A 23,099-nucleotide genomic window follows, 5' to 3' on the forward strand; every position below is an offset into this window, starting at 1 on the left:
ACAGATCATAATGAAGGTTCATAGACATACAGTATATTGTATCTTCGATTTAACTCATTTGACTTATAGGATGAAAGACTATTAATAATTGATCTGCATCTATCCTGTGTGAAAGAATTATAATATTATCTGGGTATTTTTATGATTTATAATTTAGACATAGTTCTTGATTTGGCCCATCACTGATTTATTGGTATCTAGTGTAAAGCATTATTGAATATTGTTTAATGGAGTTTAAATTGTCCATAGTCACATTTTTTGAGATACTGAAAAATCTCAGTTATTTCATGTTCATCTTGCTTTGCTCTGCAGCGCCATCGTGTGGCTGATTCTGTGACCAGTGCAGCGGCTGGCTATTTAGTGACTATTTTTCACATTTATTTCTCAGTTTCTCCTTGTGTTAATTGTTGTTGTTGCAATAGTTTAAAACAGTCATTTCACACTGTAAAAATTAAATAATCGTTGCTGCTAGTGTAAAATCGGAAATAAAAAAAAATAAAAACACAGTTGCTCTTGAATGTAACTTTATTTCTATATAGAATCTTTCACAATGATTTGCAAATAAATTAAAATACCGTAAAATATAATCAGAAGTCCATGGAACAGTCAAACATACAAAACTACAAAAGTATAATCTACAACTGAAGCTCACTGTTAAAGTAACAGGTAAAAAGCATGAGGGTGAAGCTGGTTTAATGTGTTTAACCTATATTCCTGCATTGTCAACTTTATTTACTTTTGTATACAACAAATAAAGATAATGAAATAAAGAGGGGAGAAATAGTTTCTTATTGTTCATTGAACATTTCATGGTGAATATGGACAGTTTATTACTTTTTGGGTGTCTGAAATAAAGTTAAAGTTATGGCTACGTTTCTCCACGTGAATTCAATCCAAATCCAGAGAAAATGAAGATGACACGTACTGGTTCCCTGACTGACGTCCCAGCTGACCAATGAGTGCGCGCTGGGACGGAGGAGGCGGAGCCACACACTCCTGCAGAGGCTGGGTGTCGCCTGACCGGATGATGACAGAAGTTTTTCTGTGTTAATGTCGCTACTTCAACATGCGATCGTCCAGCTGTTAAACTCCCCAGGTCTCTGGGCAACGTCAGGACTCTTTGATCGGGACCTCCACTGTGGTTGGTTGAGATAAACTTCCCAGACCGCTGCGCCATCTGGGAAGTTTTTGGATTTGCTGTGGGAGCGAGCGACCCTCACTGGTTCCCACTCGACCGAGGGGGAGAAGAAGACCCAGCTGGGCACACCGAGGTGCCGCGATGGGAAACCGGGGGATGGAAGACCTCATTCCCCTCATCAACAAGCTCCAGGACGCCTTCAGCTCCATCGGCCAGAGCTGCAACTTGGACCTGCCGCAGATAGCGGTGGTCGGCGGGCAGAGCGCAGGGAAGAGCTCGGTGCTGGAGAATTTCGTCGGCAGGTTGTAGCATTTATATCTTTTATTTTATTTGTCTGATACGGCCAATGCGAATATTTCCGAGTTAAAGTTTTTTTTTACTAATAATTCAAACCAGACTTTTGCGTAAAGGTCGCCAACTAAGCGCTCGGGTACGCGCTCTGTGTCTGTGCCTCCCAGTTCCTACTGTTCCCCCCCACCCCTCTAACGGATTCTTTCCATTTTGAAGCTGAGCAATTCACGGTCGATAATTACGCACTTTACGCTAGAAAACAGCTGTTGTGACAAACAAACCCTGGAGGAGTGGGTTTATTAAGGTGACTTTAGATCCAAATGAATCTGTGCAGGTAAAGTGTGATTCCCTCAGCAGTCTCACATGAGCCTCATCCTGTCAAACATTTACAAAGTCTGCTTCTCCTTGAGATTACCTTCCCTGTGCACTAAATCTACCTTTATGGACGTCATATTACATGGGTCAGGTCAATGGTTTACTTTCAAGGTCAGATACAAAAAATTGTTGGTTCCATTAAGGAGGTCACTGCATTAATAGATCAATAATTGATGAGTGACAGCGAAAGTATGAATGGAAGGGGCAGGGGTCTGTGCTCCCAGCATGCAAACGCGTTTTCTCTTTGTGAGGTTGATGAGTGAGTTCCAAGGGAATTTCAATGAGCAGCTCTGAATCGTCGTGGATGACGAATTGCAGAGAGAACAACATTAAAGCCACATGCTCGGCTCAGTCGGCCCAGTTTCCTACAATGTGGGGAAGAATCCCTTTTTTTTGATTTTACAGTCAAAACATTTCACAGGATGAGGAAAGGGAAGGGGAAGAAGATGTCGCTGCCGCTCAGGCCTAACCCCCTGCAGATAGCAGCAGCCGCAGCAGCAGCTCTATGTATTCATCTCTAAGTTTGGGTAGAACCACAAGTGAGAGCACTTAACTGCTCGACATGCGTGAATGATTTCATTTGTTGTCCCAGAGATAGGGAATGTGGATAAGACGGACATGTCTCCTTTTTTCCCCCTGTTGCCTTTTGTGTCCGAGTCCCAAGCAGTGGCCGGGGGAGACAGTAGGGGCATTGATGTGTTTGTGCGGGGGGGGGTCATCAATGATGTCACCAGCTGCACTGTCATCTGTATATGACACACTGGGCACCACATATACCCACAAAAGGGTGTATGTTTGTTAATTAGGCCTGCGACATGCGGAGGTGTGGAGGCTGTGAGAACCCGTTGAAGTCAATCAAAGCCGCGACAGTTTTATTTCCATGACTGATTTTGTGTGTTCTTCTATTTTCTTCTTAGTGATTTAAGACCAAGTGTATTGGATTGAATCATAGGCTGTATACAAAGATGGACAACATGGCTGCTCCCCGAAAGTGAAGCCAAAGCGTTTCGATCGACACGTGGTCAGTGGCTTCAGTATTGGTCATAAATCCTGCCTCCTCCATGTTAATGGATGGAACATGGACCAAACTAACAAGCCAGTGGGCATGTCACGGGCGTTTTTCTCGAAGATGGTTTGTGTTATTTACGTAGCTGTCATCACACTGATGTTTGTTCGAGTGCAAATTATTCCGGTAAATTTGGTTTTATTAGTTATTTGATGCTATTGACAGCTGAGACTGACTCATTATTCAAATGAAACCAGGACTTTTCAAATGAAACCAGGACTTTAAAAGGCTTAAAGTTTAAGAGTCACGAGCCGAGGGACTTGGGAGTAGTGCTGCACTTAATGATTATTGTCATTATTCATAAACCTTTTGATTGTCAAGTTTATAAACAGTAAAAAAATAACTCTTACAATGTCAGGAATTAATTCTGAGAGCCTGATATGTCATGTTGTGTAATTAACAATAAGGGGAGGAATTATAAATAAGTACTCTAATGAGCTGAAAATATTAAGCTCTTTTTTTCTCATGTCAATTACAAAATAAAATGCATAACAGGAAGTTTAAAAAAAGATCAAATAATTCTGAATGATTTATCGATACATTGGAAATGGATGGTGTCTGGGTTGGAATCTACAGCCTGCCTGCCCCTGGTAGTGATACCTGGTCTAGAATGTTTGTCAGCTGACGTTCACGGAACACATGACTTCATGATTGAATTGATGAACAGCGTTGCCAGTAATCATCGTAGTTCTTATTTGCTTTCGTAAGTGGCAGGAAGAGAAGTGGAAAGAGGATGGGAATCACAGTTGTGCAACTTCCTGATTCCTCTGTCAGCAGTGGACAACAGGCAAAGTGTGTGTGTGTGTGTGTGTGGTGTGTGGTGTGTGTGGTGTGTGTGGTGTGTGTGGTGTGCGTGGTGTGTGGGGTGTGTGGGGTGTGTGTGGTGTGTGTGGCCAAAGCTATACCAGTGACCTGGCAAACACACAGACAGACAGACACACACACACACACACACACACACAAACACACACACACACACACACACACACACACACACACACACACACACACACACACAGAGACATGTTGAAATGGCTCAGGGAGATGTGTTGCCACTGACCTGGAAATGATCACAGCTCTATTGAACAGGAGTTTCCATTCTCATGAACGTGGGTAACGAGAACAGAGGGAGACGTTCCTGTAACTCTGCACTATTTTTAATGGATAGGGTTGTGAGTCCATCTTGGTCTTGTATGAATAATGCACCCGCTGACATAGAGGCCTGCATATGTGATTAAAGAAAGTATAGGGAGGCAATGTAGAGCCTGGCGTTTAATTTAAGTAAAAGCAGATAAATATGCAGTATTTTGTTTTCATTTGAAAACTAAATACTTTTCCTTTTTGTGTTTATTTCTTTTCAGCTCTTTTGTACTTATTTTAACGATTCATCATATATCAGGATAGTGAATCTAGGCTGCGCTTGGCCAAACAAACATTTTCTTGTCAATATCCTTTTCCCTAGTGTATGTTTGTTAAACCTCTCTTCTGTTTCTCCCTCAGGGACTTTTTGCCGAGAGGATCTGGTATTGTCACCCGTCGTCCTCTCATCCTCCAGCTGGTTAACAGTAAAGCAGGCAAGTTGCACGCATTACTGGTTAAATGGTTTTTATTGTCTTTAATCCCCACCAAACTAAAAACTAACGAAGCTAAAGCAAAGTGAATCAATCTATGCCACGTGCAAAAGGTTAAAAAGGTGGGTTACAGCCATATTACATACCATCCAATTGACATACTGATCAATATAATTGTGTTCACATGAACGTTTGGGCTGATGTGTACATCGTCTTATAATAGTTATGAACGTTATTTATACAGCATCATTCAGGCATAAATGCAACACAGAGGGCATTATGATAGAAGACAAAAAACTTTCAAAATATGATGAGATTAAACAGGTCCAAACACAGGAATAATCAGTACATTATATTAGCTATAATGTAGCTCAATAGAGTTCATATCTCTGCAAAGGCCCTACTGGTTCCATATGAAACACATTCAATTGTCAAATTGCACACACTCTTCAATACCAGTTCTGTCATCAAGATCCATAATTTATTCTCTAAATAAGATAAATAAATATATAAAAACAATCTAAACACTGATGATCTCAGTGTTACAGAAAGTGAAAACTATTTTTGCTGTATATTTCCCCCTGGTCCAAACCACATCTGACCAAGTTCAGTGGCAACCTGTCCAGTAGCTCTGTGCTGTGCTGCTAACTAACAGGCAGACGAACAAACAAGCGCAGGAACAAAAGAGGGTTAAAAGCAGTATGAGACAAAACAATTCGTATTATTTCATTTAATACCCCTCACTCATTCAACCTGTAAACTGCTGCTAGCCCTTCATTTAAATTTAAATTGTTGTACTATGTGATATGTAACGAGGTTATATGTTATATGGTATAGGTTATTCTATCTTGTAATGGCCGTCTACTGTGTAGATGTAGCCTGCCAGGTCACAAGAATTGCACTGCTCCGATGAAGCTGTCATTGGTGCATGTGACAATAAACTTTGATTTGATTTTGATTTGAATCTGAACTCAGTCAGGAGAAGTCTACAGTTAAAACACCTGTCTCAAGGTTTCTGTTGAGAATGTCAATAGATTAACAAGTCTAAAAATGACAACATTAACAATAATACAATATAATATAAAATATAGTCTTTTCTATATACCTTGCATATACATCTCCTGTTCATGTCTCTCTTGTGTGCATTTCTCATTTTCACCATGTAGAATATGCCGAGTTCCTGCACTGTAAGGGTCGCAAGTTTGTTGACTTTGAAGAAGTCCGTCAGGAGATCGAAGCAGAGACCGAGCGTCTCACCGGCTCCAACAAGGGCATCTCCCCGGTCCCCATCAACCTCCGTGTCTACTCCCCGAACGGTAACACACTCATGCACACGTTGGGAAAACGTATATTGTGTTGTCGTGCTGAGTTTTCAACCTCTGTCTGACTGAGTCCTTCCTTCCTGTGAACTCAGTGCTGAATCTGACCCTGATCGACTTGCCGGGGATGACCAAAGTGGCGGTGGGAGACCAGCCTCAGGACATCGAGCACCAGATCAGAGAAATGCTGATGCAGTTCATCACTAAGGATAGCTGCCTGATCCTGGCCGTCACCCCGGCCAACAGTGACCTGGCCAACTCTGATGCCCTGAAAATAGCCAAGGAGGTGGACCCTCAGGGTAAGAGGAAGTGTTGAAAAATGCATGACGTTGTGTGGGTCTTTTGATATTGGTGTGTTTCTAAACGGAGCCATTATTTGCTCTAATCCGACGCTAAGTCAGTAAGTCTTTCCAGCTGGATCTTGCTACCATTTGTTCTCATCTTCTTTTCTATTAATCTTTGCCTCGGCGCAGGCTCAACAGAGTAATTAACAGTTGTTAAAGACTTTACAGCAGCATAGAAGATTAAATGTAATTATCTCAGCTTTTCGCCCCTTTTATTCAATGCACAGGATCTTTTTAAACAATTTCTACTTAATATGATAATGACTACAGACTGTTGGTCTGCTGTGGACCGACAGTTAAGCTGTTTTACTAAATTATCACGTCACACTGATAGAAGAAAATAGACTTTAAACGTTAAGAAATTACTTCAACTGGTAACACAGAAATGAATTAGGTTTGTGGAAATACAATTTTTTTTCACAGAATTTATTACTTTAATAGCACCTTAATTATATAAAAATGATCTTATTTTTTCAGCATACACATACCTCCAAGCGTTTTACACAAGTTATTTTGGTTGTTGCTGGCACAGGAGCCCGTTAAACTGTGCTAGTGGCAATTGGTCCCTCTCTTAATTCGTTTTTAGGTAATCTTTGAACTTTTCTTTTACATGTCATTTTCACCAGAAAAATTACATTCTCATCCGTCGCTGCCGCAGTTTAGGTTTAGTACCAATAGGCTGCAAGGTTTTGAAACTACAACAGGGTAGCAACACAGTATGGGTTCAGTCAGACATCACTTGACATTTTTATTACAGCAGCAGAACATGGAGAGGGGCATTTAGGTTCTTGTTGCATAGAGATAATGGAGAGTTGTGAACAAATATCCCCAGGCCCCTGCTTGGGCCTGCAGGTGGATGCTGGGGTGTTTGTGTTGGGCAGCAATGCTGACGTAGAACACCAGAGGTATTGACAGACAAAGGGAGACATGAGAAACCTTTGCAGCTTCATGTAGACCTCCTTTATACTGGGAGTGTGTCATTGGTAGAGGACTGTGGATAGTGCAGTAGAGCAGTGCAGCTAGAGTTGACTTCCTGTCTCGCAAACATCCCTCCCCATTCTTCAAATAAAACTGGCTAAATGATGTCATTAAACCATGTGTATTCATCCCAAACCCTTCTTCCTCCATCTGTGAATATCAGAGCATCAGTCTTACCTGTGCCACTTTGTTCTTTAGGTCTGCGGACCATTGGTGTGATCACTAAGCTGGACCTGATGGACGAAGGGACAGATGCACAGGACATCCTGGAAAACAAACTCCTGCCGCTGCGCAGAGGTGAGACCACACACATATTTGAAATGCTCTCTTTAACTCCCCCACTTTCCAAAACAGTGGAATACTTGAAGTACAGAAGTTGAAGACATGTTTTTATTTTAAGTCTTAAGATCAGAACAGTCACTTTTTAAAGCAGACCCACGTGGACAGATATCCAAACGCACAGATATTTACCACCAGGGTGTGGTACTCAGATCAGTTTATCAGACGCACACAACTGCCATGAAATACTATCTGAGCTGTTTCTCCTGTAATATTAAGCATTGGCTTTGAAATTGAACAGTTAAATTGATTGAATTGTTTGTGAGTTTTTTTGTTTCATTTTGTTCACATCACATTAACAGAACCTTCTTACACGAATAAAAATATAATCAATTTGATTTAAGGAGCAACTTGGAGCAATTAAACAGACTAGTCAGGAAATCATCATATATAAATAGATAGATCCAAAGTTTCTAGGGGCAAAAAGAAAAGAAAAATATAACCTCAAATTATTCTACAACATTTCCTCTGTTCCAGTTGAGGCTCTTTTAGTCCTCCACTGCAGTTGGTTTCACTTTTTGCTCATTTTTGTCGTTTGATCCACTCTTCAGATATTAAGCCATTTGGGGCATCTTACCCTCAGTCTGTTCTTCAGCCAAGGTTTTCTTTTTCATTCTCCTGTTGGTCTGTGTTTTTTCCTCAGGTTACATCGGGGTGGTGAACCGCAGTCAAAAGGACATCGATGGGAAGAAAGACATCCGGGTTGCTTTGGCTGCTGAGAGGAAGTTCTTCCTGTCCCATCCTGCCTATAGACACATTGCAGAACGCATGGGCACACCTCACCTGCAGAAAACCCTCAACCAGGTGAGACACACAATGACCATACATACACACACGTACATACAAGCACAGGGACTGATTTAGAAAGGGATACTTTTTCATTCATGCCTCCAAGTTGTTATCTCTAGTGGAGATTTAGCTGCTCTGACTTAAGTCATATTAGATCATTTAACGTGCGTGTGGATGCTTTAGCTTAAAATTCAAAACCAGAACCGACTTGTCTTTGAATATTTTTTCACTTATATTTTTCTCCAGCAACTTACCAACCACATCCGAGACACGCTGCCAGGGTTACGTAGCAAGCTGCAAAGCCAGCTGCTGTCGCTGGAGAAGGAGGTGGAGGAGTACAAGAACTTCCGCCCTGACGACCCCACACGCAAGACCAAGGCCTTACTCCAGTCAGTCCCTACGCATTCAGACTCAGGCACACAAGTGCATTCTTGCAAAAAGTGAAGACATTTCCCCTAAACCACGTACAATCCACAGGATGGTGCAGCAGTTTGGTGTCGACTTTGAGAAGTGCATCGAGGGGTCTGGAGATCAGGTGGACACCTCCAACCTGTCCGGTGGAGCCAAGATCAACCGCATCTTTCACGAGCGCTTCCCATTCGAGCTGGTGAAGGTGAATATTGTGATTGTTATTATGAGTATAAGAGATTTCAATAATTACATTGAATTCATATTAAAGTCATAGACATTTTTATATTTATCATCTAATTTGTTAAATAGTTGTTTTATTTAGTTATGATTTATGTTTTTTATATATTATTATTATTATCTTTAGTAGTAATACTTTTTTTAATAAAGGTCATTGTTTACGTTAAGGTCATATCATTTTATATATGATTTGTTAAGGAATGCTGTCTAGTCATCTGATTTTTATTGTTATTATTTTTGTGATTCTTATTATTATGTTTTGGAATTCTCATCATCACATTTAAGTAATACATTTTTATATTTGTCATTTAACGTGACACAGAACTGCTTTTATTCTCCTGTTTACTTGTCTTGAAATAGTCCTCTGTAGAATGCTGGTGTCACACTGTAGCTATACTGCCTAAATTCTCATGACTCTAATAACAAGCAGGGGCACTCAGATTGTTCTTATATAGCTTTCTGCCTGTGTGTGTCAGTGTAACGAGTGTTAGTGAACAGTAGAATTTATTTAAAAAAGAACATGTCAAATCTGTGTGTGTTTTTTCGTTCTGTGCCTCAGATGGAGTTTGATGAGAAGGAGCTGAGGAAACAGATCAGCTATGCCATCAAGAACATCCACGGTGTCAGGCAAGTTGAGACAGACTGCAGACCAAACATTTGTCTACTGACCTGTCTGTCGGCTTTATTGTTTGTCAGCTTCACAAAGACGTACAGTCTTCTCTGTCTTCAACTGTCAGTGTCTGTGTCCATTTAATGTGCTGACCATCTGTGTGTCCTTACTTTCTTTTATCTGTGACCAGTTTTTATTTATTCCTCCTGCCTGCTCGTGGGCCGTATGTCCGTGCTCTTCTCCACCTCCTCCAGTTCTGCCTCCACTTCTTACCATCCTGTCGTCCTCAGTGTCTGTCTGCTCAAGTCGTCCCTGTCTTTTAGCTTGTCTCATACTTTCCCTTTTTGTGTCTTTCTGTCCCCCTCTCCCGCTCTGTGTCTCCATGTGTGTCTCGTCTGTATGTCATCCAGGACAGGCCTCTTCACCCCTGACCTGGCGTTTGAGGCCATAGTGAAAAAGCAGATCATTAAGCTGAAAGAGCCCTGTCTGAAATGCATCGACCTGGTCATCCAGGAGCTCATCAACACAGTCAGACAGTGCACCAATAAGGTATCACGGCATGGTCTCCTGCCTGGCTGCCTCACCCGTACACACCACAGAGACTGAGCCCCTTCTGGGCTGCTGCTGCTGCTGGGGGCCATTTTGGTGCCACACAATTGCATAAAGCCACAGTTATGGAATGACAAATATGGTGCAGGAATTCAAACAGAGGATTTCATTTTCACAGCCCTGCTTTGAAGTTTGCTTGAGCAAGTATCAGTACATATAGCTGAATGTCCTGTGTGTACTGGTGTGGTGTCAGAAGCAAACAGATTGTTACACATTCCTGTGTAAGTTCATTGCAAAACAAGCTGCAGGCCGGTTTGGAAGCTACAGCTTAAACAATAGTCTATAGTCGTGCTAGCAGTTCTATAGAGGCTTGGCTTAAACACAGTGTTGTTTTAACTAAATACTAATGTCAGCATACAAAGCAGGTTCAACATGTGTATTGTTTACCATCTTTGTTCAGCATGTTAGAATATTTAAAAGTAGAAAGGCGCTTGGAGAAAACATTCCTCCACTAAGGCTAACTCCTGGATCGGCCCTTTTATCCAGATATGCTCCAAATGCATTCTTGCGTGCCTCGTGCCCAACCCCTTCTAAACATTTCATGGACATCAGTTTTTGCGTAATCCTGCTAACAGACAAACAACCGCTTATGTAAAGTAACGCTGGGAAGTCTAGGAAGACTAGAAGGGCTCTGAGAGCACAAACCTCCACAGAGGAGAATTTCCTGTCTCACCACATCAAAGCAGTGTTTCCCAATAATTATCAAGACTGTGGTGTTCCGCCATGTTGTAATTTGTCCTGCCACAGTTTCATAATAAGCCAAAACAAATGTTCAGAATAAAACAAGAGATCTCAGGCTTGGGGTTTTGGTCCAATTGCTGCATTGTATAGCTGTGTGCAGAAGGTGGCGATAGAGGAAAAGTTATAGAAGCAACACAATCATTCGGCCTCATCTCTGGGAACCGTAAACGTCTGAACAATTCATGGAAATCCTGCAAAGATTTGTTGAGATATTTTATTCTGGACCAAAGTGGCGGACTGACCAGTCATAGAGTAACAGGCTTACATGGCTGAGAAGCTGAAGAGTGACTCTTAACATACACACAGACAGGTAGAAGAAACTGCAATGAACATGTATGAGAACCTGCAGCTTGTTTGTGTTCTGAACCTGAAGTAGAACTAACCAAATGCTTGTTTGTTTTGTTTTTTTCTTTCTTTTCCCTCTTGAAACTCTTTGTTTCCCCGAATCTCTCCAATCCAACTTGGGCGGCCATTTTTTTCGTCCACCGTTCCCTTTGTCCTCGCCGTGGCCCATGCTACACCTCCTTACATTACGACGCCTCACCACAGGACAGGCCTGTTCACCCCTGACTTGGCGTTTGAGGCAATAGTGAAAAAGCAGGTCATTAAGCTGAAAGACCCCTGTCTGAAATGCGTTGACCTCGTCGTCACCGAGCTTGTCACCCTGATCAGGAAGTGCACTGAAAAGGTAAACAGGAAGTGCGGAGAGAGACAGATTCGAATGAGGTGATGAGTAGAGACAGGAGGGAAGGGGAAATAAATGACAGCAGAGAGCAAAGATTGATTCAGTGCAGTCTAAGAAAATAAAAAAAATCAACTGAACTAACTTGTCTATGTCTAGTTATGTTGATTGTTGCCCCCCTCCCCCCCAACTGCTTTGGCGCTTCACCCAACTTCCTGTGGTACCTGCTTAAATGACACAACTAGGAGACCTTCCATGTTCTGATCCTGGACCCGCACCAGTACCCCATCATGCACTGCCACCTGTGATATAACCACCCCTCACCCTGCCTCACTCCCCAACTCAGATCCCCACTCCCACACTAAGAAATGTGGCTGGTTCTAAAATTGCACAACAGTGGCTGTTTTCACCCTGTCCTGTCAAAGGAGATTTGTGTGTATTTTACCCGTGGTAAACCCTTTTCTGCACAAGTGACACCAATAATAAAACCCCCGGCAGATCTCCAACTGGACCACACTCAATCTTCACCTCCTTCTGGACTCAAACCTGGATCCTCATTCCTCCATGATTTGTGGAGACTGTCTAACAGCTTGAGATCATTAAACACTGACACTGATTTTAATTCACTATCACATTGCAACTCAGATTCTGTTCACATGTCAACATCTTCAACCTGTAACCTGAGATCTCAAGCTGAGAGTGAAGTCATTACTGCATGCCTCCTCACTCTTTGTGTCTTACCTAATATTTTTGGTAAATGCAGCTTATTTGCTGTCAGTGTTTGGGTGTAGCTGCTTATGTGGATATAGTGTTGTGCAAGTCACGGTGCCTGCAGCAGTGTGTGTGTGTGTGTGTGTGTGTGTGTGTGTGTGTGTGTGTGTGTGCATCTACAGCTGGGCTCGTACCCTCGACTAAGAGAAGAAACAGAGAGGATCGTCACCACCTATGTCAGAGAGCGAGACAGCAAGACCAAAGACCAGGTGTGTGTGTGTGTGTGTGTGTGTGTGTGTGTGCGTGTGTGCGTGTGTGTGTGTTAGAACATGAGTTGAAGTCTACCTGACCAGTTGTCGTCAGTTTTTTTTGTGCACATAAAAACTTGTCCTGTTTCTCTTGTCAGGTGCTGCTGCTGATCGACATTGAGCTCTCTTACATTAACACTAATCATGAGGACTTCATCGGATTTGCCAAGTAAGACTCAGCAGCAGATACTGATTAATGATGAGTTAATACTACGTTTCACTAGGTCCAGGATCAGCAGAGATGGAGGTCCGTCTGAAAATATCTTGGAAATAATTCATGTCTTGAGATCTCCTCAAAACAAGTATAAAACAAAACACACCAATACAAATTAATAAAAGCATAGTCATAAAAGAATAAATAAAAGAATAAAAACACTAAAATTCAAGCATGACCACCCACTGCAATAATAACAACTAGAATTAGGGAAAAATCTGGGAATGTGGATAAAAGTATGTAAGCTTTCATACAAATGAAATGGTAAAAAGGCCCTTGGCCGAGGATCTCTAGATGTGAGCAGGATGGAAATGGCAATAAACGCTCTGAGATATACTGAGGAGTCAGACCATTAAGTGCCCAATTGTAAGTACTTAAAATGACCTTAAAATCAATTCTAAAATGGACTGGATGTCAGTGTGAAGAGGCTCAAAGCGGGCTGAAGAGTTCCAACCTGTTTACTCTGGTTAAATCCTTTCAGCTCCCTTCTGTACTGTCTGCACTGCATGAGTAGCAAAAGGTCCACAGTCAAAATTCTTGAGATGGCCTGAATTTTCAGAAGTACGTCTCGAGTTTAAAGAGAGAATTATACATTAGCACCAGCACGTGGAATTTTTCCACGCACACAACATCTCAACACATTATCAGAGCCTCATTGAATTTGGTTACAGAAACACATGACCAGGAATAACATGATACAGTGTATCACTGTGACTCTTAAATACGTTAGGGAGATGGGAATGGATCAATCCTTTCAATATATAATATGTAACAAATCATCATAAAATGTCAGTCTGATGGGGGTCAGGATATAGTGACCATTGAAATATAAACTGTACAATTTGATACCATTTTCTATTCCTTCATTCTTTGGTCTTATAAATTAGTTTGTCTTTGTCTTGCTGTGAATACCTATTTCTAGCAGAGCTGACATCACTGTATCCCTCTCCTGTAGTGCCCAGCAGAGAACTGCTGCTAACATTACCAAGAAGAGAGTCATGCCAAACCAGGTAAATAAACAGACACCATTAACACCCCATAGAAAAGCCTCACACCACTGTAGCACCATAGCAGCTGCTTTTCCTGCTGTTTGCTTTATTTCCTGTTCTTTCTGACATTGTCTCAGCCCATCACCACTGGTGCCCTACGTTACTCCACATTCACATACTCTTGTCTGTGCCCCTCTTGTCTTCCCTCTTTATTTCCCTTTCCTCTTTTCCCCTCTTCTGTTCCTCCTTGTTATGGCCCAGGGAGAGATTCTTGTAAGTACCTTACCCCACGCACCTCCACTGGTCACATCCTCTTTGGGTGGGTGGGGGAGTCCCAGTCAGTCAAGAGAGTGGTGCTCCTTGCTGAAAGGGAAGTGAAAGAGTTGGTTGTACTGTGAGAACCAGATACTCTGTTTCAAGTGGTGGACAGATGGCACTTCTTTCTCATGACCATTTTGTACCCAGTGAATACACCAGCAAAGTTTCCCCTACCCATTTCCATGTTCTGTCTCCCTGTGTCTTTCCTTGACTTGTTGTGTTGTATATATATATATATATGTATATACAATACAATATATGATCGTAACTCTGAGGAGTTTTACAAATATGAATCTTTCTGGTCATTTAACAGCTCAGACATCCACTGGTGCCCCAGAGAGGAGTGGGCCTAAAAAACTCAAGTCAAAGTCATGTCAGATTTAGTATTATCCCATCTGAGGGAATCTAACCAACTAACTTCTAACTATTTGGGACGATGATTTAAGTTCTGTCTTTTAAACTAACCTTTTTTTTGTGGGGGCATTGGATACAGTTTTTAAATATGTGTGAAATAGCTTGACACCTATTTATTCATAATACTAGAATATCACTCAGTAGAGAGTATACCTCAACAAAGGCTCAATGGTCCCCTTCAATTCATTAAAGCTGCACCAAATTACAAAGAATCTTAAATATCTGTTCCCCTTAAAATGTTTTTAATCAAGATTCTTTAAAATGCGAAAAGCCTACCTCTCAATGTAAAAATAAATCCTGGATCTTCATGCCCCTCCACCAAGTTCCAATAAAACCAGCTTAGTAGTTTTAATCCTACTAACAGTCAAACAAACAGCAATGACAATGTAACCTCCTCGGTGGAGGTAATAACTATTAGACATGTAGTTTATGGTACTTTGTTAATCATGTGTACAGGATTTCATATAGAGAGACCATTAGATAACATGGAAATGCCTCATCTCCAGACAGCCTACTCTGAAGTGAATGTAGTAAACGCACACATACACAGAACTGTGTGAAAAGTAGTAAAAACACAATCATTCCTTTTATGAATGAAAAGATTCCTAAGAAATAAAACAACCCTGACATGACTCTAGGGCTTTGATGCCACAACCTTACTTGATCTGGTATAACTAATAGTTAATGTTAGCTGGTAGCTAAAGAGCAAACTCTGAACAGATGCTGCGGTGCTCAACTACACTCTGGTTCTTAACATTCACAACGTTCAAGAAGCAGCTTCCCGACACCAAATTACATGAGAACAAAATCGAAATGTTCTTTATCAGGAGAGAGATAGAGAGGAAATAGGGGCCATGGTGATGTGTTGTGGTTGGAACTGTTGCCTCACAGCAGGAAGGTTCCCGGTTCGAGCTGGGTGTTTGTCTCTGTAGGTTTTCTCCAGGTACTCCGGCTCCCTCCCACAGTCAAACATGCAGATTGGGATTGAAGACTCTAAATTGTCTGTCTCTGTATGTTGGCCGTGTGATACGCTGGTTACCCGGTGTACCCCGCCTCTCACCAGGTTGGGTCCAGCTTTCCCTCAAGAGGATATAGACAGTGGGTGGATGGATGGATGGAGGAGAGAACATTCATATTTCTCGTCATAATCATCTTTAAAATGCAAAAAAAATATTTCAGACATGTATAAATATGTTGTTTCAGACATGGTTAAACAACATGTCTGAAACATCATACATCACCCTACAGCCAGATATGGTGAAACCTACCTTCTCTGGTTATAAGCTGAAACCTCCATTTACTCCCTAACTTCCACTGAGATGCTAGAACTTAATGTGTATCCGTCTACGATGCGGTTCTACCTTCTTCCCTGATGGATCTTTCTTCAGTCTGAAAAACAGAAGAAGATTTTTCAGCCACCACATCAACATGTCGTCTTCATGTGGAGATGGACTTTATGTGGTGTCATCCACTTCTATAACACATCCATTGTTACAACAGGCACACCAGAGTTCTGCATATGTCTGCTTATTGTCCTTGTGTGTCTCTTCCCTTTGTCTTCTGTCAATGCTGAATCCTACTGCTCTTCAGTGGCTTTTTTGCTGTTTTCAATGTTGATACTATACATTTTGGGGTTTCAGTTGTTTGTAGTGTTAAGCGTTTGCTTGCTGTAGATCTACATTTCTCCTCTGGTAGATTGTGTGTTGTATAGTCAACTGTTGGACTCTCATGTGCAGGTGATCCGCAGAGGCTGGCTCACCATCAACATCAGTATCATGAAGGGAGGATCCAAGGACTACTGGTTCGTCCTGACGGCCGAGTCTCTCTCCTGGTACAAAGATGAGGAGGTAAGGCGGCTTGCGTGATAACAAATGCACCTGTTGGAGCTTACGTTTCTGGATAAAAGCGTCACCTAAATGAAATGTACTGTAATGTAAAATTAGCCCTCGAAATAGGACGGCCTAGTCCCTCTGCTGTGATACAGCCCGTGAATTGAGACACAGCTACTGAAATGAAACCCAAACTGAATTGGGGATATTACCCATGATCCCCAGCTTCCTGAACCAGAACCGCTGCCGCTGGATCAACTAAACCAAACTCTGGATTTTAATGACTTCTAAGTCTTTTTACCAATCTACAGTTCAGTATTACTCTTGAACTGATTCTGGCAATTCATGCTGCGACTCCTCGTCTTATTCAGAATCAGAATCAGGTTTATTGGCCAAGTAAGTTTGCACAAACAGGGAATTTGACTCTGTAAAGTGGCTCTCAGTTACTTAGAATACACATTACAAAACAAACAAAACAAAACAAAACAAAACAAAACAAAGCAAAACAAAACAAAACAATGCAACAGTCCGAACAGTGCTACTGTCTAAGAAAAGAAGTGCAGGTGTGCATATTACAATTTTCCAGTGAGGGTGAAATAAGTAAACATGATTAAATATAATTATAATATATATTATATATAATATAATATAATTTTGGGAGTAACTGTACATTGGTTATTATAAGGATCCAGAGTTATTGCACAGTGCCACAGTGGGTACATGCAATGATATGTAATGAAATGTCTTCAGGTTCCCATGGCATTGCAGGTGTTTTTGAAATTCTGTGTTTCTTCATTATTGTTTAACATGACACTGCCCTGTGTTTAATCAGGAGAAAGAGAAGAAGTACATGCTGCCTCTGGACAACCTGAAGCTGAGAGATGTGGAGAAAGGCTTCATGTCCAGCAAACAAGTCTTCGCCGTCTTCAACACTGAACAGAGGTGAGGATTCTGCCTAAAGCAACAGTGTTTATGGCGTTCATCTGTTTTCATCCGATTTAATAGCTGTGCATGTGTGTCCCGCAGGAATGTGTACAAAGACCTGCGTCAGATTGAGCTGGCGTGTGACACTCAGGAGGATGTTGACAGCTGGAAGGCCTCGTTCCTCAGAGCGGGCGTTTACCCAGAGAAGGACCAGGTATGCAAGAGTGTATTCACGTTTTAAATCCAATTAGGAGAGAATTAACTAAATCTTCAGCCGTGCACAATATGAGATGAATAATAGAAAGTGGCTTCCCGGTGGAGGGCGGGGTGGGGAAGTGAGTCCATTTGGTGCCTAGACTCATCTGGATGTCATTAAGGTTGAAAGGGGTCGAGGCCGTGCTGAGAACAGGACATTGCTTTGTCATCAATATTTTTGTCTGTATTTGTTGTCTCAGCTTCTAAACAAAGTGTTAAACTCGTATACGTATCATTTTATCTCTTTTAAATAATAGGATTTATTATGTTTAGATATATATCGTTCTAGGGGTTTGTTTGCAAAGTGCTATAACAAGAATTGCACTCAGTAGATCACGTAACCTCCGCCACGGCCCAACAGTCCCCTTATGACCACATATAATTCACCAGAGCCAGCTTTTTATCATCTGCAACAAATTGTTCCCAATCATAAATATCAGTCCCCTTTAACTGGTTATTCTCTGACCCATATCACATCCTTCCACCAACTTTCATGCTGATATGTTTAGTAGTTTTTGTGTAATCCTGCAAACTATCAAATGCAGGTGAAATCTCTCTGGTGGAGCTAATGACACAGTATTATTCTGTTAATTGCTGATGCTGTACACTTCCCTGCTGAGTCAGGAAGTTCACTGCCAGGGATCATCACTTGAATATTCAAAATACACAAATGTGTTCCCTGTCCTCAAAAATAATTGGGGGTCATCGTTACTGTGAAGTGTTGAGTGAATCGAAGTCTAAAACAGAGAAAACCAAATGCAGAAGGAGATGTATTTAGTTATTCTACTTAATTAGAGTAGACACGAGCGCAGAGTCGATCACACACATTATAAAAATCACCCCATCGTCTTTTCTTCTTCTCTGTCTCTGTCTCCTCAAGCCTGAGAACGAAGATGCGATGAACCCGAGCGACACCGTGTCCATGGACCCTCAGCTGGAGCGCCAAGTGGAGACCATCCGCAACCTGGTGGACTCCTACATCGGCATCGTCAACAAGTCCATCAGAGACCTCATGCCCAAGACCATCATGCACCTCATGATCAACAGCGTACGTCCTTGGCCTTATCTGTCTCTTGCTTATTCTGTAAAGGTTCTCAGTTCTAGAGGAGTAATAAAAGTCATTTATCAGTAACAAAGGTCACTCCTTACTCTGTTAATCCTTTTTTTCAACCCCCGACTCCAGGCGAAGGACTTCATCCACTCGGAGCTGCTGGCCTATCTGTACTCAGCAGGAGACCAGGGCAGTTTGATGGAGGAGTCAGCTGAGCAAGCTCAGAGGAGAGATGAGATGCTGAGGATGTACCATGCCCTGAAAGAGGCCCTGGTCCTCATTGGAGACATAAGCACCACCACTATTTCTACACCCGTGCCTCCACCAGTGGATGACACCTGGATGACAAAGGAGCCAAGGTAACAATAAAAAGAAAACTATGAAAAACAAAAACAAAAAAGTGTGTTCTTACCATGATGATTGTAATATAAATGTCAGGGTTGACATTTAAACAAATGGGTGATCCAAACAAAAGGAATTAGTAACATAATGCATGTTACTATATAAGCAGGCTGTATATAAAAGGCATGTTATTCATTTCAGGCATTTACATTTGTTTTAAATTATTATTTATGTATTCTGATATGTTTATAGCTTTTATTCGGTAATATCAAAATTTAAGTCTGATATTATTACAACTCTATTCCCACAGTATTACAACTTGATTCTCGTAAATTGAGACTTTGTTCTTGTGAATTTATAATTTTAAATAATAATAAAATAACAGCTATCTCATGTTCAACTGTTCTCAAACTCTCTACTCTACTAAGAAATCTGTCCCTGTTTCTCAGTCCTCCTGCAGCCTCCCGCCCGGCCTCAGCGACAGCGCCCCCTCCCAGCCGACCCCCAAATGTGAGGGGGCCCACCGCGGGGCCTCCTGCCCCCCTCAATCCCTCACCAGCGTTTGGAGTGCCGCCTGTGCCTTCTCGACCCGGCCCTCCACCGGGGCAAACGGCCTATGCTGGAGACGCCAATTCCGGTTCTGTGCCTCTTGTCCCATCGAGGCCAGCCCGCGTGCCTCCGGCGCTGCCGCCGGGGATTCCGAGGTGAGACCCCTCATGTTCTGTGCACACACACACACACACACACTCACATACACAACATTTAATACTTGCTACTTGTGGCTTTGGCGTTGCTGGTGAAGGGTAGTTCTGTGCATTGTGACTTTTGGTGGTTTGGGAAGCATTGGTGCACGACTTTCTCATGATATTTTGCCTTGCATGTTTCCTTCCTCCCTCCCTCCCTCCCTCCCCTCCTCCCTCTTTCTCCCCTCTCTTCCTGCAGCAGAAGACCCCCGACTGCTCCCAACCGACCCACTGTCATACGTCCTTCAGAGCCCTCCCTGCTTGACTAGAAACACACACACATTTACATGTTTATAATTCCTGATGCTGTTTCAGTATGTAATTTTGTAACTTCCTGTGTAGGTAGTTTTTTTTTTTAACATGTTGAAATGTTCTGCTTTCATTGTAATGAAAAGGGATAAATTAGATTATTTGACTGACTTGCAGGTCATGAATCAAGCAGGTCATCTTGAATTTTAGTTTCATTTGAAATGAAATGTGCCTTAAAACAATGTATGATTCTTATAACTTTTTTATATATTGGTAAAGAAACACATTTAGAAATAATTTTACTTGCTAATGATTTGTCATTAATTTTACACACTAAGCACCTCAGTAAGTAAGCAGCACTTTTTGATAAAAGTCCTTTTGCGCTTAGTTTTTTTGGTAGATCTATAAAGTCAGCCTTCAAATGAGCTTATATAACTTGACCAATGTATGATACATCTTAGCTTCAGCTTGATTACTTTATTCCATGTATGGATAGGCGTTAGTATTCTTCCTTTGGGGGCCAATGAACCATAAAAAGGCAGGAGGAAGAAGGTGGTGCGCTGCAGCAGTGGGATGTTTTACGGTGCGTTACTGATAATTACACAGTAGGTGACCTTGCCCAGCCCAACGTCCTCTGACTGTTACCTCTCACAGCTCGGTGATAAAGTGCCTCCAGCACAAATAACTTTGTTATCACTTCAAAACGTATCATATTAGAAAGCTGTAGTGGGGGAAAAAAATATAATGTAAAGGGCCTCTATGCATGAAGTGATGGACTGAATAAAAGCATAGAAAAAGACAGTGTGGTATCTGGTGCTTCGTCTTGCTTTTTTTCTTTCCTCCATTTCATTCCTCTCTCTCTTTTTCTTATCATTTCTTGCATCTCTCATGCACTGCACGGTTTCCATGCACAAACAGCTGACTGTTCATGTGGTATGATCAGTGCATCGCTCAGATCAGAACCATCTGATTTGCACAATAGTGAAACGCACGGAGCCGAGCAGCCACAAGAACGTTTCACTTTTCTGTGCGCAGACTGGCGTGACATTCTGTCCTTACTGTGTGATGGAGCTGTGAGTCACCATGGTAACAGTGGTTGCCAGTGGCAACACAGAGTAAAGATAGAGTAACATATGTATTTTGTGTTGTGACTGGAGGTATGCTATCCCACTCCTTTATTTTCTGGAAATCTTTTCCATCCCCCTGCTGTTTGTGTTACTGCTCGACAAAGGATTGAGAACTGAAGTGGACCTTTTCACGGCCTTCTCCTAAACATCTTGTCCTCACACAGGCGACCTCCACAAGGCCCCTCTCGTCCCAACCACTGGTGAAGGAAACAGATGTTGCCCACTCCCACTAGGACTCAGTCAGCAGGAGCTGGAGGAGTCTGCTCAGTTTGATGTGAAGGTTATCAGAAGTTAAAGTGCATGAAAAGGTCTCTGTTGTCTACAGCTGTTTTAGTTTGACATTGAAGGAAGGGAAAGGTGCAGAAACAATTGGTGTAAATTATGACAGTGGCTGGAAAGTATTGTCAACAATTTAGAAATGATCTAAATGCAAGTGACATAATAAATATTCTGGTCATCCGTGTACATACAGGTATGATATTTAGTTGTTTAGCTATTTCCAGCATTTAATGTCGACTGTTTATCAATTATCATTCGTTTTCCATGTGTCTATACATGTTTTCTGAATACTTTGTCTCATGAGTTTGCTTCCTCACTTAAAATTGGTGAAATCAGAGCAAAGAAAAGTGAAATGAGGAACTAGAAAATCCGTATTGCGTTTGTACGCCTCCGCCAAGCAGCTCAGTTTCCATGTGCATATTTCTACATGCTTTTCCACAAGATAAAAAATGCACTTTGTGAGGTCACTGTGACGTTTGACCACCAAAATCCAATCGGTTCATCCTTGAGTAATAGTGAATATTTGTACCTAATTTTAGGAAATTCCTCTTAAGGCAATCTTGAGATATCATGTTCACAGGATGGGATTAAAGGACAGATGGACAAAGTGAGAACCGACTGCCTCAGGCCGTCGCTGGCACAGAGGCATAAAAAGATCAGGAAACTGCATATTGACATGGTCCACATACAGAGCTGGATGTTGTTATATCCAAAGCTAGATGCCACTAAATCCTACACACTGAACCTTTAAAACCACTTCAGCTGAAGGTCACATAATATCAATGTTGTTTTTGAGAAAGGTTATATTGTTTGATAAGGTCAGACAACCAGGGATCAATATCTGCAAAAATAAACACGTCCCTACATGAGGGTCACACACCTGATGGCTTCCACCATGGCTCGGGGGGAAATAGTGATAAGCTTAGTTATGTTGTTTAAAAAATATGCAAGATGATCATATAAACAAGGTGTATTTAAGTTTTCAGTTTACAAGCTGCTGGTGGATCAATAAGGGGTTGGCTGTATCTGAGGGGGTAGAGCGGTTGCTCTACACAAGGTTGGCGCAAGGTCGGCGGTTCGATCCCGGTCTTTACCATCTGCATACCAGATACTGAACCCTGAATTGCCCGTCATAGAAAAAGTACTGCCCGTAGATGCACAGTATGAATGTATGGGTGATTAGCAAGACTAGAAAGCGATTTCTGTATTTATCAGAAATCTGATAAATACAGATCATTTACCATAAACACATCTGTCAACAGCACCAGGGTTTCTCAGGATTTACCGGCAAAAGAAGCAATAAATAATTTTTCATGAACAAACTAGAATGTCGGTATTCATCTGCCAAGGCCCAATCATCATATGAAACCACATTTAAATTCACTAGATCCAGATTTTTGAGGGGATGGGCACCAAATACATCAGGATCAATTGATTATTCCCTGGAAAATTTGTGGAAAAAAACAATCCACGCAAAAAATGAAATGGCTTCTTTCTTGGCTCATTCCACATCCTTTTATCAAGTTTGAATGAAAGCAGGTCAGTAGTTTGGTATAATCCTGTTGAGTGACAGACAAACAGCAATGACTACATAACACCTTTGGTGCAAGTAATTATGCAAATTATGCATTTGTCAGATCTCTAAATCAACGACAGAGTATTGGGGCCACTTTAAAAGGCAAACATTTTTTTTAGATTAAAGTTGTAACTTTGGGCTGCTTGTCATGTAAGAGTGAGATTATTAGAAGATCTATCTGTTGCTTGTGTTATTGTGGAGTAGCCTATAAGTTTCACAAACAGTACATTTCATCCTTTGTCACACCAGCCCCCCATTATCATAAGTATC

General features: G+C 41.6%; 1 protein-coding gene across 5 annotated transcripts; it reads left to right on the forward strand.

Annotated features, from left to right (window-relative positions):
- The first annotated feature begins 1,009 nt into the window (after positions 1–1,009).
- Positions 1,010–22,444, forward strand: LOC133954412 (dynamin-2-like). 5 transcript variants are annotated; one of them, XM_062388825.1, is made up of 20 exons: positions 1,010–1,440; positions 4,371–4,444; positions 5,608–5,757; positions 5,856–6,059; positions 7,281–7,379; positions 8,065–8,225; positions 8,457–8,599; positions 8,688–8,823; positions 9,418–9,485; positions 9,879–10,017; positions 12,394–12,480; positions 12,618–12,688; positions 13,689–13,743; positions 16,191–16,301; positions 17,116–17,225; positions 17,310–17,421; positions 18,343–18,510; positions 18,646–18,872; positions 19,305–19,559; positions 21,139–22,444. In XM_062388825.1, the coding sequence occupies exons 1-20, from the start codon at positions 1,280–1,282 to the stop codon at positions 21,176–21,178; spliced, it is 2,571 nt and encodes an 856-aa protein (XP_062244809.1). In that variant the 5' UTR covers positions 1,010–1,279; the 3' UTR covers positions 21,179–22,444. The 5 variants fall into 5 exon arrangements, with proteins under 5 accessions (XP_062244809.1, XP_062244806.1, XP_062244807.1 ...); XM_062388822.1 differs by lacking the exon at positions 21,139–22,444 and adding an exon at positions 19,798–20,646; XM_062388823.1 differs by lacking the exon at positions 21,139–22,444 and adding an exon at positions 19,801–20,646.
- The last annotated feature ends 655 nt before the right edge of the window (positions 22,445–23,099 follow it).

This window comes from Platichthys flesus, chromosome 5 (assembly GCF_949316205.1).
Source record: "Platichthys flesus chromosome 5, fPlaFle2.1, whole genome shotgun sequence".
NCBI lineage: Eukaryota > Metazoa > Chordata > Actinopteri > Pleuronectiformes > Pleuronectidae > Platichthys > Platichthys flesus.